This window comes from Setaria italica, chromosome I, assembly GCF_000263155.2.
Source record: "Setaria italica strain Yugu1 chromosome I, Setaria_italica_v2.0, whole genome shotgun sequence".
In the NCBI taxonomy this organism is placed as follows: domain Eukaryota; kingdom Viridiplantae; phylum Streptophyta; class Magnoliopsida; order Poales; family Poaceae; genus Setaria; species Setaria italica.
In genome coordinates, this window is record NC_028450.1 from 28,585,198 (window position 1) to 28,597,983 (window position 12,786).

The 12,786-nt window shown below is 40.7% G+C and overlaps 1 protein-coding gene across 1 annotated transcript; it reads right to left on the reverse strand.

Annotated features, from left to right (window-relative positions):
• Positions 1-2,707: 2,707 nt before the first annotated feature.
• On the reverse strand, positions 2,708-6,717 carry LOC101766402 (NAP1-related protein 2). The gene is made up of 10 exons (XM_004952815.3): positions 6,455-6,717; positions 5,585-5,707; positions 5,434-5,484; positions 5,216-5,284; positions 5,023-5,136; positions 4,881-4,939; positions 3,807-3,867; positions 3,453-3,509; positions 3,330-3,374; positions 2,708-2,999 (listed from the first exon to the last, which is right to left on the reverse strand). The coding sequence occupies exons 1-10, from the start codon at positions 6,584-6,586 to the stop codon at positions 2,958-2,960; spliced, it is 753 nt and encodes a 250-aa protein (XP_004952872.1). The 5' UTR covers positions 6,587-6,717; the 3' UTR covers positions 2,708-2,957.
• Between the last annotated feature and the right edge of the window lie 6,069 nt (positions 6,718-12,786).

Genomic DNA, 12,786 nt, shown 5'->3' on the forward strand with positions numbered 1-12,786 from the left:
TATATAACATGTGCATAGTAACGGCAATACGGCCCTGTTGGCGAAGTCAATGTTATTTTGACTCAAATAGAAACTGGTGAGCGATGTACAGGCTGGACACTGATGAAATCTGTATGGTAAGTGTTTGTCAATTGAATGACTAGCTTCCAAAAGTCTTGTGACCTTATCACCGGTAATTTGGGGTCTTATTAAACATCCCAACAACTAATTTGAAAATATTCAAAGGAATGTCGTTAGACAAACAAAAACCATTCAAAATAACCAAAGAAGGAATGGAAAACGTGACCTAGAAGCTAGAGTTTCCCAGCATCGTTCCAAGAGTTAGGAGCAGCATCGTTCTACTGTCGTTGTTTGCTTGGATGGTCCCGAGAGGAAGAAATAAACAGAAATTTCAACGATGACCACGATTTGACGGAGGCCTGCATTGGCGCTTCCAATCATGGAGGAGGAGTGTGCTCAGTGGCGGATGCCGGCCGGCGAGCGTGCAGTGGATGCTCTGTTGAATACTGGCAAACTTTTTTGGCTACTTGGAGGTGCATGACAACGAACAACACTCGCTTGTTGAACACTTTAAATCCTTTTCTAATGTGAAAAGGTAAAGAATATAAGAATATAACAAACTTTAGAGTAGCTAATGTAAAGAGACGTTTCCTCGTTTCCATTTGTTAGAATGAAAAAGGAGGAACTTATCGTGTAATATGCTTGTTGGCTTGGTGCAGGACATCATGAGATGGCCAGATGGGACACGTGCTTTACGCCACACATGTATGTGAATGTGGTTAGCCATCATATCCGTATTCTTTCTTCCCAGCAATCAAAGGTCGCCATGCGGTATTGTGGCACTGAGAAGGACTATAATCTTAGCGTTCATGTTTGTACCTAACCATCTTCAATAATGCAAGGGCTCATTTTGATTGTGCCAGCGTGAGCCCCGCCAATTCATCGGCGAGCCGCACATAATTGGCGAGCGATTCGCACGCACGCAACTAAAACAACCGGGTAAGGCCGTGGGACGTTAGCACGCCGGCGACGGGTTGTTGACCCAAACACACTCGGCGTTTCCAGTCAACGATCAAAAGATTCTTCGGGCTGCCGTAGGCGTGAATCCAAACGGCCATGGCCATAAGCCTTGTGGATAAAAGGTGATGTGGTGGATTCCGGACTCTTTTTTTTCATCCCCATGGAGTTATACCTTTACCACCGGGGAGAGTAGAAAATCTACACTTCTCCATTGGGCCGCGATGATGTGTTCAGTCATAAACTAATTGTTACATTTTTTAATTTTTAGAAAATATATAGTGGGTATTTTTTTTATTAGAGCTAAGGATGTAGGACCTGCTTGGTTGCCAACAACGCCAATTGTGGCATCTCCAAGGAGAAAAAAGGACATCACACCTATGGCGAGAATCTACACCAGTGAGCATTGATTTTTCTATGGCACATCTAAACTTGCTTATCAACCAAGCAGGTGCTTCAATCGATGTGGCAGCCAAGACTGTGGCTTGACGATTTACGGCGTGCAACCAAGCATGTCCATAGCTTTAGAGTGTTCCCACGGGCAAAGGCATCGCTAGTTAACTTGGGAATCTGACCAATGTAGACATGAGAGCAGATAGAAATAGAGGCGTAGTTAATGACCATTTCGTCGCTGGGATGAGATCCTCTAACTTTACCCCTCTACCTTTGAATCACCGTATATGTGGGCCCAAATGCAGGGTCCTGTATGGCGGTGACTCTTGCTCGATAATCGAGGCAGCTAGGGAGGAAAAGGTACAGAATTAAAATATCTTGCACATGGGATCCACGGTATTAGGTGGCATGTAACCATGGGTCTGTTCGCTTCAGCTTATAAGCCGGCTGAAAAGCTGAAACGGCTGATTTGTTATAAGAGGAAAATACTGTTTGGTGGCTGATAAGCCGGTTGAATAAGCTGAAGCGAACAGGACGCATGTAAGAGCTACTGGCTAGCTGACTAGCTGTTACTTTCGGGAGACTCACATGCACCTGTGCACCACTAGAGCCACCTATATCCCCGCTCTGACTGCACTCTGCTTTACCATTCTTTCATTTGAATGCATTAGCCAAGGCTTACATTACTCTTGACAGTACTGTGTGGTAAAGTTCTTTGCTCCACGTATATTTTTGTGTTTGAACATCGATATACCATGGCAATGGAATAGTGCAACGAGCCAACATCCAATAGCAATGGACAAGGAGGCTTCAACCCGATTTGTCAATGGACAGCTGCACAAATACTAGTTGCCAAGAGAAGCGAGCGGCGCACCTCACACTCCCACAGCGCGGCAGCCGAAAGTGGCAGTAGAAAACGATGCCGCTATTCGTTCTTGCAGCTCGGCGCCGAAACGAGACAGCGCCGTGCCGCCATGCGGGCAAAACGCGAGCTCTACCAGCCTACTACCACAGAACTGGAGCTCAAAGGGATAAGATAACAAGACAGATCTGGCGAAGCGCGTAGCGCACGCCGAGAGCCCAAAGATTTGACCTCTTAGAGGACATTGGACTCGCAATCACAATGGACGCGCACAGACGGATCACAAGTGGAGGTCTCCATACAAACGGCCATAAAAAACAAGCAAACTAACAAACAGTGAATAGTGCATGCCAATGCCACCACAAGCACACTGTTGAAGGCAACAGGCCGAAACCAAAGCACAAGCACAACTGCACAAAGGATGCGAAACAAGACTGCAGCACCAGCACCAAACCAAGGTCAAATTGCCGTCATCATAGATATACCAGATTATGATATAGAGGTCTCCTTTCAAGTTGGTTGACTTCATAAGGCATTAAACAGTTCCCTACGGTGAGTCCCAACTAAGTCAAGCAACCAAAAAAATCTCGCAAAAGGGTCACATAATTCCGCCCTTCAGAGCCACAGTCCCCCACCAACAGCTGACATGCTGTTCCAGAATCCATCCAGATCCGACACTGAGGGTTCAGTTCTCCTCATCGTCATCCTCGCCATCCTCACCATCCAACTGCAAAACCACAAGATGCCATCGAGGATGAAAAACTTGGTCAACAAAACAAAGACAAAATCTCGAGACAGTATATGCCCTCCCTAAACAAACTTCGGTTTATATAATCTTTGGATCTGCTCATGCGAATACTACTTGCCAAAAACTAATAATGCAGGCAGCAAACGTTCAAGCATACTTAGTGTTGTTATTGCCAAAAACTAATAATGCAGGCAGCACACGTTCAAGCATACTTAGTGTTGTTACTTTTCAGATTCAGTAGTAGATAAGCACTACGATGCTGTTTTAAAATCACAAGAAACCAAAATGCAAATAAGATAGTAATCTTACATCTTCATCATCTTCTTCGTCTCCTTCAAACTCATCTTCAACCTCCTGCAAATTAGAGGGAAATTAAGAACCAGATACAAGGACTTGAGATGAATTTAACAGTGCAGTGACAAAAACACTGACATTGTTGAAGTATTTCAAAGGATTAGGCCACAGGTCTTCCTTGATGATCTCTGCCACCTGCATAATTTTAAATCTCAGAAAACGCTCACACAAGGAATGAAAAACATGTAACTTCTGGTCTTCGAAAAATCAGCTAAATAACTAAAGAGCATTCAGATAAACTAAACATCTAAAAAACAGATAAAAAAAAGCAATCATAAATCAGTTTGCTTGGTATTCCCAGTTTTTACTAAAAGAAGCTAGAAAAATAAATTCAGCCAACCATAGTGAAAAAAACAAATGGTAAACTGTAGAGTTGGACTAAGTAGTTCAGTGACGGATGCCATTATCAAGACAAGCCAGATGAGTTTTTACCTCATCTTGCACACCATCAGCAAGACTCTTGAGCTCTGTATCACCAAACCAGGTGAAAAAACTGGAAGAAAAAAGAAGTGAACTTTTGAGTTCCAATATGACATAAGGGCATAATAATAAAATAGAGATCAGAAAAAAGATTGCAAGTGTGCGACCTATATAGATAGATGCTACTAAGTAGGGGGTTTCTAGGAACAAACAAGACTGCAAGCATGCATGTCAATAAAAACGATTACTAGCATGCAACAAGGCCCAGATCAAGAGATGAACATTTTTATATAAATCTATGACATTCTGAACATGTGATGCTTTCCAGATATTATGACTCAAGGTTCTTGTCCTGCTTAGTAGCTTAAGAAACAAGGCATATCTAGGTCATCACAAGGGTTGGCATTGCCTAAGCGACAAGGCATACCCAAGTCACCACACCCTTAAGAACATTAAACTCACTGCTAACACCAGAGTGTTGTTATCAATTTAAAGAATAGAATAGAATGGAGACCTTTTATGAAAATCCTACCTGTATAGTTGTAATATTTCCAGATTAAATCTACGTATGTTAATGTTCATCAATATTGAATGTACCTTGTCCAAAAGGTCATACATTTCTATAGCACAAGTATTTGACAGCTAGTGACCTCGAACCATGGGTCTACAAAAATGCAAACCATATGTAAAACAGCAAATAACAAGTACAGCGTGAACACAGTGCTTATGTACTCCAACTTGTTGGTCAGTCACAAAGCCAACAACACTTTGCTAATGCCTCTGCATGTAGTATGAGATTTACACAATAACACAAACAGAAACATATAACACATAATAAAATGTGTGCGATTAGAAATCCTGCTAAGCAAGTGTTATAAACAATGGCATTTAACAACTTAATATAGAAGGCACCACTTAATTAGTTAATTACACTATATCAACCATCGCATATACAGATAATAAACTAGTATCAAACAAGAAAGACAGCATGAAGAATTTGACAGTCTTGCTGGAATAGGTAAGTCAAAAGAAAGCAAAAGCATGCTAGTCGCATAGTTATAATAAAGGCTAATATGAACAACACACCTTTCCTCTACCAATGGGCGCTTGGCGCCCTTCTTGTTGATACCATTTCCAACAGGTCCCTTCACATATTATTGAAAAAAAGCATTAGAAATTCTCCATCTAAAACACAAGTGTTGCGAATAGTTTGGGGATATAACAATACCATTCCTTCCTTCCACTTAATCTGAGAGGCTTTTATTGTGGTTGTTCCATCATCAGCGAAGGAATAGGTCTTTGTAAGCTTTGTGTCCTCAAAGTATGGATTCTCGGAGAAGTTCTGCCAGTTGAAAAGTAAACAACTAAATACAAGAGAAGCTGTGTGGGAAGTATAATTAACTGCTGGAAACTATACTTACAAGATGGATGGAGTATCCTGCCTTGACATCAGAATCGTCCACATCAACAGAATCCAAGTACTTGAATATCTGCAACAAAGATCATAAGAGAATTCTATGTTACATACATCCATCAAGAAGTACCGCATATACTCAAAAACCCCTTTAACTCCCAATCAACATTCATAAGAATTACAAGGACTTTGGAAATAAATTGTTGGAATAAGGTACAAAAATACCTTCTGATCTTCCTCAGTCAGAAGTTCGCTGAGTAGGGGATGGCTCATAAACTGTAGAGTAACAGCACATACCACGATAGATTAGAATCATATGTCCCTAAACACATCAAATAAAAACAAAAAATTGTATAGCATTGAGTAGCATACGAACCGCTGTCAGCCAGAAATCTGGGATTGTCTTGATAATGTCACCCCTCTTGAGATAGACAGGTCTGCGAATCTCACTGTACTTCTGCTCCACCTCCATAACTTTGTCACTTGCTTCCTCATTTACCTGTAAGCAATGAACAATGGTAACATAAGCATGAAAGTGCTACTTTTCTCTTACAAAAAATTAATAGTAAATAGTAAAGGCTTCGAACATCCGATCTCTTTGACTTTATCTAAAAAATAGCCGTCTTTCAGCAAGTTGAGTCAAGCAAATAATAGCTGTCTTTCAGCAAGTTGAGTCAAGCAAATTCACTCATATTGGGGCGTGCAATCAAATGTAAGAAATAGTAGACGAACGAGAACATGTTACACGGTTTGCACTGTTTAATTTTGGAACTAGCGCACACATTAAACTGCAAATTAGCACACCACACTGACCAATTTTAGCACCTTCTCTAAACATTTAAACTTCCATAGATATGTCTCAGGAACAAGTCCCCTGGGGCGTCTAATAGCTACATAGTGACCACATCAAGATCACCTAAATGCTGTGACTAAATTAGCCACGTTTTGCGGCACTGATGAATATTCTGCAAACTGCAAGATCATAATAGTTACTACCTTTACCCACAACAACCTAATTCACGTATTACCCTATAGCACAAGCCTCCCGTGCTCGGCACCGCTCGGTTCCCGGAGAATTATACAATACCACAACCGCTGCGATTCCTCCCAAATTCGACTCAACCCCACGCTCCTACCCAAACCCCACTGCCAAATCCGGCGGTACCGAGCACCCGCAACACACCACGCAGCAACAATGAAAGCCCCAAAATAGCCTAGAGTGCGGAAGAATAGGCTTGCTTCTCACCTTCTCCAGCTCGTCCTGGATCTCCTGTAGCTTCTCGATGGAGAGGACGAGGGCGCCGTCGATCTGCTCGTTCTCCTCGCCGCCGTCGGCCTCGGTCTTGGCCTTCTTCCCCTTGTCCGCCGGCGCCGTCATCGCGAAGCCGCTGGCCCTGCCTACGCCTCCTCGCGCTAGGGTTTTAGCCTCGCTGTGTCGCCTGCCTGCGCGAGCAGGGAGAGAGGGAGGGTGCGGGTGGGAGAGGGAGGCGGAGCTGGGGAGAAGGCCGCGCTGCCCGCGCGAGCTATATTATAGAGGGCGGCGCTGAGATTCGCGCCGGGAGGAGTTGGGTAGGCTTGGGGTGGGCCGGGCCGTTGGATCCGTGCGGGACTGTCCACGCGGGGGGGTTTTCTAAAACCCTAACCCTAAGGATCGGGTGCGGCGCGGCGTGTGCTTGTCTTGGTGAGTTGGGTTCGCAGGATGCGTCCGACGGTGTAGGAACGGGCCAATTGGACACTCGATTTGGTTTTTTTACCATATTTATTAAGACTTTGTTACTATCCATCCAAATATGGTACTGCAAGAACGAAAATTTTATTAGGTGCCACTAATTAATGAACAAGACATTTTCGTAGCATATAGCAGAGATATTGACGGGAAATTATCCTTGCCTTTTCCTTCCTTTTCTTTCATATCTTCTTTTTTTAGACCATTCATATCTTCTTATTTATTTCTTACTTATTTGATTTACATTCACCTAGTCATGATACAAACGACGGTTCCCATCTTCACCTCCTCTTCATTATCAGTTCGTCGTTGCCCCACCATTGCTGGTCTCCACTACCTTTGTGGCCAGAGGTAACTTGCTCCTGCCTCACCTATGCTACCATCTTCAGTTTCTTACCATCACTGTTGACCTGACCACTGTAGCCCTATCATTTGCCACCCGACCAATGGTGCCCCCCTCCCCAATCGCCTCACTAGCCTCTGCCCTGTGCCACTGTCGCCTTAGAGGGTGTTTGGAAGATAGGGGCTAAACTTTAGCCCTGTCACATCGGATGTTCGGATGCTAATTAGGATGACTAAATATAAGCTAATTACAAAACTAATAGCAGAACCCCTAGGCTAAATCACGAGATGAATCTATTAAGCCTAATTAATTCATCATTAGCGAATGGTTACCGTAGCACCACATTGTCAAATCATGGACTAATTAGGCTTAATATATTCGTCTCACGATTTAGCCTGGGGTTGTGCAATTAGTTTTGTAATTAACTAATATTTAATACTCCTAATTAGTGTCCAAACATCCGATGTGACAGGGGCTAAATTTTAGCCCCCGTGTGCCAAACACCCCCTTAGGCGATCGTCCACTTAATCATTTCCTTACTTCGTTCTTTAATTAGGACCTGTTTGGCTCCCCCATGCTAAACTTTAGCACCCATCATATCGGATGTTTGGATACTAATTAGGAGTATTAAACATAGTCTAATTACAAAACTAATTGCACAGATGGAGTCTAATTCGCGAGATGAATCTATTAAGCCTAATTAGTTCATGATTTGACAATGTGGTGCTACAGTAATCATTTACTAATGATGAATTAATTAGTCTTAATAGATTCGTCTCACGAATTAGATTCCATCTGTGCAATTAGTTTTGTAATTAACTCATGTTTAGTCCTTCTAATTAGCATCCGAACATCCGATGTGACCCTGCTAAAGTTTAGCATCTCATATCCAAACATCCCATTGTGACATCGTCTAAACCAAATCCTAGCCCACTTGTCTCTTTTAAGTCCATCCTTGGACGTACTCCAACAACATCATGACAACGTCGCAGGTCATACCTATCATAGCACACACATGCATGTCTGATAGGGATCTCACGACCCCTATGTATCCCTAAGTACAGAGTACAGATATTAATAAAATAAATGCTCAATAAAACATAGGACCATTGCACACGACTACACGAGTTGCTTGCTGACCCACTTAGCGTGTCGTGCAAGTTCACGAGTAAGAATGTTTTGCTCTCTAGTTCGATTGATCATCATCACTAGACTCCATCATAACTCTATGTGCATATTAGAAATAAAAGGAAAAATATGGTTGTGTTGCTCTCATATGGCTAGGATTTTTCTCTTGGTAGATTAGTATCCTAATGCCAATAATATGAAGTAATTAATACTGTTAATCAAATCGACTCGTGTCAATAATATTGTTATGGTGGCACAACTTCTTAGCAACCACCGGTCCCCCCCCCACCCCCCTAGATAGGCAACAAAGGGAAAAAAAAGAAAGGTTACAATGAGATAGAGTGGACCACATAGTGAAGCTGGAGCAAAATGGGGTAGTGATGGTCTTTGGCAAGGATAGTGGACCACACCACACCTCATGAAGGGCATTTAGATGGATCATTTTGTTTATGGTTTAATTTAAAAACGAAATTCAAATTATTTTTAGTTTATTCTACAAATGGTATACCAACCTAGATCTGGGAACTAAAGTTTAAAAGTTTTGTATCTTACCTATTAGCAAGACCGAAACATATTTATTTTGGATGAAACATATTTTATTTTAGAAAAAAATCCATTTTACTCCCCTCACCTATTTACTTTGTCTGCTTATTAACCCCATAAGAAAAATTTAGGTTTACTTTACTTCTCTGAATTATTTCATTTGGTCCAAGCTACCACCTAATTAGATTTATCTTTTTTGTTTCTTCGCATACAAGTTGAGTTTAAATTTCAGATTTTGTCACTTGACTTATAACTTGATACTCTATGTTAGAAAAATACTTTATAAATTTTTCATAATTATTTTTCATGCAGTTTCATATATCTAATATCAATTTCATAGTAAGTATTCTTAACGTTATGAAAACAACCAGTATAATTTTTTTACATAAGACATCATGTTTTATATCTGCTCACAAAATTTGAACTCAAAATTCAAATCATACATGGAGAAAGAAAAGAGAGAAATCTAATTAGGGGGTAGATTGTACCCAATGAAATAGTTTAGGGGAGTAAGGTGAGCCTAAATTTTGTTCGGGGGTTAAGCAAACAAAGTGGATATGTGAAGGGAATAAAATGGACCTTTTCATTTTGATTTGAGAGTATGCACAATCAATTAGGAAAGTTTTATGATTCTATCTATCTATATATCTATCTATCTATAAAGATCCTAAATATCTATACAATAAAGATCCTAAATAATTGAAAATATTTTCCACCCAAAACAATTTTCCCGTACCCTCATGGAGGACCCACCTATCAGGTCGAGAGGGGTGGGAAAGTATTGGAAAGGGGGGAAATGACGCTTTAGAAAATGACTCAACCCATTTCCACTTGTTTATTTTTAACTGAAACTTTTCCTATACCTGCCCACCGTACCCACCCTAATGTTTCCATGTATAGAGCCTAACGAATCAGCGGCATGAACCAATCTACCATTTGTTTCCATCGTACCCCATAGATCATGTTCCTATCCCCCTACTAGAAATATGACCTCTCATCCCGAGGTTTTGTACCGGGTCCAACGGATGGTGCCTGGAGCGTTCCGTGAACCCCTTTAGTACCGGTTGGGGGCAACAACCGGTACTAAAGGATGCATATTAGTACCGGTTGGTGCCCCCCAATCGGTACTAATGCGCCACCCACCCTCTAGTACCGGTTGCTGGCAACAACCGTTACTAAAGGGGTACCCTCTAGTACCAGTTGCAGCCCCAACCCGGTACTAGTGTGGCACCCCCCTCTAGTACCGGTTGGGGGCAACAATCGATACTAATTTTCTTTTCATAAATACCCTCCTTCTTCTTCTAGCTCGAGCTTCACCCTATCCATGGCGAAATAGGGGGAGGTTTTGCCGGATTTGTGACCATTTATTGAGGATTTCACCCATTCAAGTGTTCTAAAGGTTAGAAACTTCATCCTCCCTTGATACATGGTTAGTATACTAAGTTTTATACTTTAGAGCTAGAGTAATTTGTGATTTTTAAAACTAAGGTACAATGGGAAAAATTTTCATTTATATGAATGTGTTATTTAGAGCTCATATTTGTGATTTGTAGAATAAACTACAAATTTTTGAATGCTATGATCCGTACTAGTGAAAGAAATTGATATGAGGTTAGAAGAATAATTTAATAGTTTAGTACTTTTCCAACATGAGATAAATAAATTATGGCAAATGTGAGCGAGATAAATTGTGGTACATAGAGATAATTTGTGTATTTCTATCTAAACTTTCAGCAACATTTGAGTTTAATGGTACTTGTATCGGTTATTTCAGCAATTACGTTATCAAATTGTAGGAAATAATGTTCATTTCTTTCTAATTCAAGAATTTTTCAATATTCTATAGCTAATTCAACATTTTTACTACAATTTCCAACTAATTCATATACTGCAGAAATAGAAAAATAATTAACCATAGCTCGAGCTTCACTCTATCCATGGCACCATAGGGGAGGTGCTGCCGGATTTGTGACAATTTCTTGGGGATTTCACTCATTCAAGTGTATATATACTTTGAAAAATTAGATTAAGTATTTGAATTCATATACTTATACTTCAAAAACCAATCCATGTGTATATGCTTAGAAAAATTAGATTAAGTATTTAATTCATATGCTTATAGTTCAAAAACTAATCCATGTGTATATGCTTAGAAAAATTAGAATAAGTATTTTAATTCATATGCTTATAGTTCAAAAACCAATCCATGTGTATATCCTTAGAAAAATTAGATTAACTATTTCAATTCATATGCTTATACTTCAAAAACCAATCCATGTGTATATACTTAGAAAAATTAGATTAAGTATTTCAATTCATTTGCTTATACTTCAAAAATCAATCCATGTGTAATATTTTGTAGATGGATCGGCAATGGATGTACAACGCAGACAAACGTTCCATGGAGTACATTAATGGGTTGTGTGATTTTCTTGATCAGGTAAAATCCAACAAACCGCCATCCGGTTTCATTTGTTGTCCATGCAGGAATTGCAAAAATAAGAAGGATTACTCATCCAGAAAGACTATTCACGCCCACATATACCGTTCTGGATTTATGCCTAACTATTTTGTTTGGACCAAGCATGGGGAAAGAGGAGTTATGATGGATGATGATGAAGAAGAAGATTACAACATTCCTGAGTGTATTCAAGGAAGTGCTTTTGCAGATGCTCCAATAGGCGATGCTGAAGAGGAGATGGGCGAGGCAGAAGGTCCTCTCGATGATCTAGGTCAGGCGGTGCGAGATGCAAGGAAGACTGTGAGAATGTGAAGGAGTCAAAACTATACGAGTGTATGTTAGATGATCATAAGAAATTATTGTACCTAGATTGCAAATAAGGGCACAAAAAGTTGGGTACCACACTGGAAATGCTGCAATGGAAGGTAAAAATGGAGTTTCTGACAAGGGTTTATTTGAGTTAATGAAAATCATAAAGAACATGCTTCCCGAGAGAAACGAATTGCCATCCTCAACGTACGAAGCAAAAAAGGTTGTTTGGCCTCTTGTTTTGGAGGTACAAAAGATACATGCATGTCCTAATGATTGTATCCTCTATCGGGGCAAGGAATACGAGAAATTGGAGGCTTGTCCTGTGTGCAAAGCGCTGCGTTATAAGATTAGGCGAGATGACCCCAGTGATGTTGAGGGGGAGGCCATCAAGAAGAAAGTTCCTGCGAAGGTAATGTGATATTTTCCTATAGTACCATGGTTGAAGCGTTTAAACAAGGCACATGCAAAATTGATGCGTTGGCACAAAGAAGAATGTAAGCAAGATGAAATGATCAGACACCCCGCTGATGGGTCCCAGTGGAGAACAGTTGATAGAGAATTTCCCGAGTTTGAAAATGATGCAAGGAACATACGGTTTGGTTTAAGTACAGATGGATTGAATCTATTCGAAGAGTTCAATAATGATCATAGCACTTGGCCTGTGACCTTATGTATGTTCAACCTTCCGTCATGGTTGTGCATGAAGCGGAAGTTCAGTATGACGCCGATAATTATCCAAGGTCCAAAACAACCTGGCAACGACATTGATGTTTACCTAAGACCGTTGGTTGATGAACTTCTACTGCTATGGAAGGAAGAAGGTGAACGTGTGTGGGATGAGGACAAAAAGGAGACTTTTAATTTACGAGCATTGTTGTTCGTAACCATCAATGATTGGTCGGTGCTTGGTAATTTGTCTAGACAGTCAAACAAGGGATTCCGAGCTTGCACGCACTATTTAGATGATACTTGCATCATGTATTTGAAGCATTATAAGAAGGTTGTGTATACGGGCCATCATCGATTTTTTCTTCCTGCTAAGCACCCTCTAAGAAAGAAAGGGAA

Excerpts from the sequence above, each read along its gene's own strand:
- LOC101766402 (XM_004952815.3), bottom strand. The coding sequence starts at position 6,586 with ATGACGGCGCCGGCGGACAAGGGGAAGAAGGCCAAGACCGAGGCCGAC. Across the intron at positions 5,285-5,433 it reads TGACTGAGGAAGATCAGAAG|ATATTCAAGTACTTGGATTC; the intron begins GTATTTTTGTAC and ends TCTTTGTTGCAG. Across the intron at positions 3,000-3,329 it reads ACGAAGAAGATGATGAAGAT|TTGGATGGTGAGGATGGCGA; the intron begins GTAAGATTACTA and ends GTGGTTTTGCAG.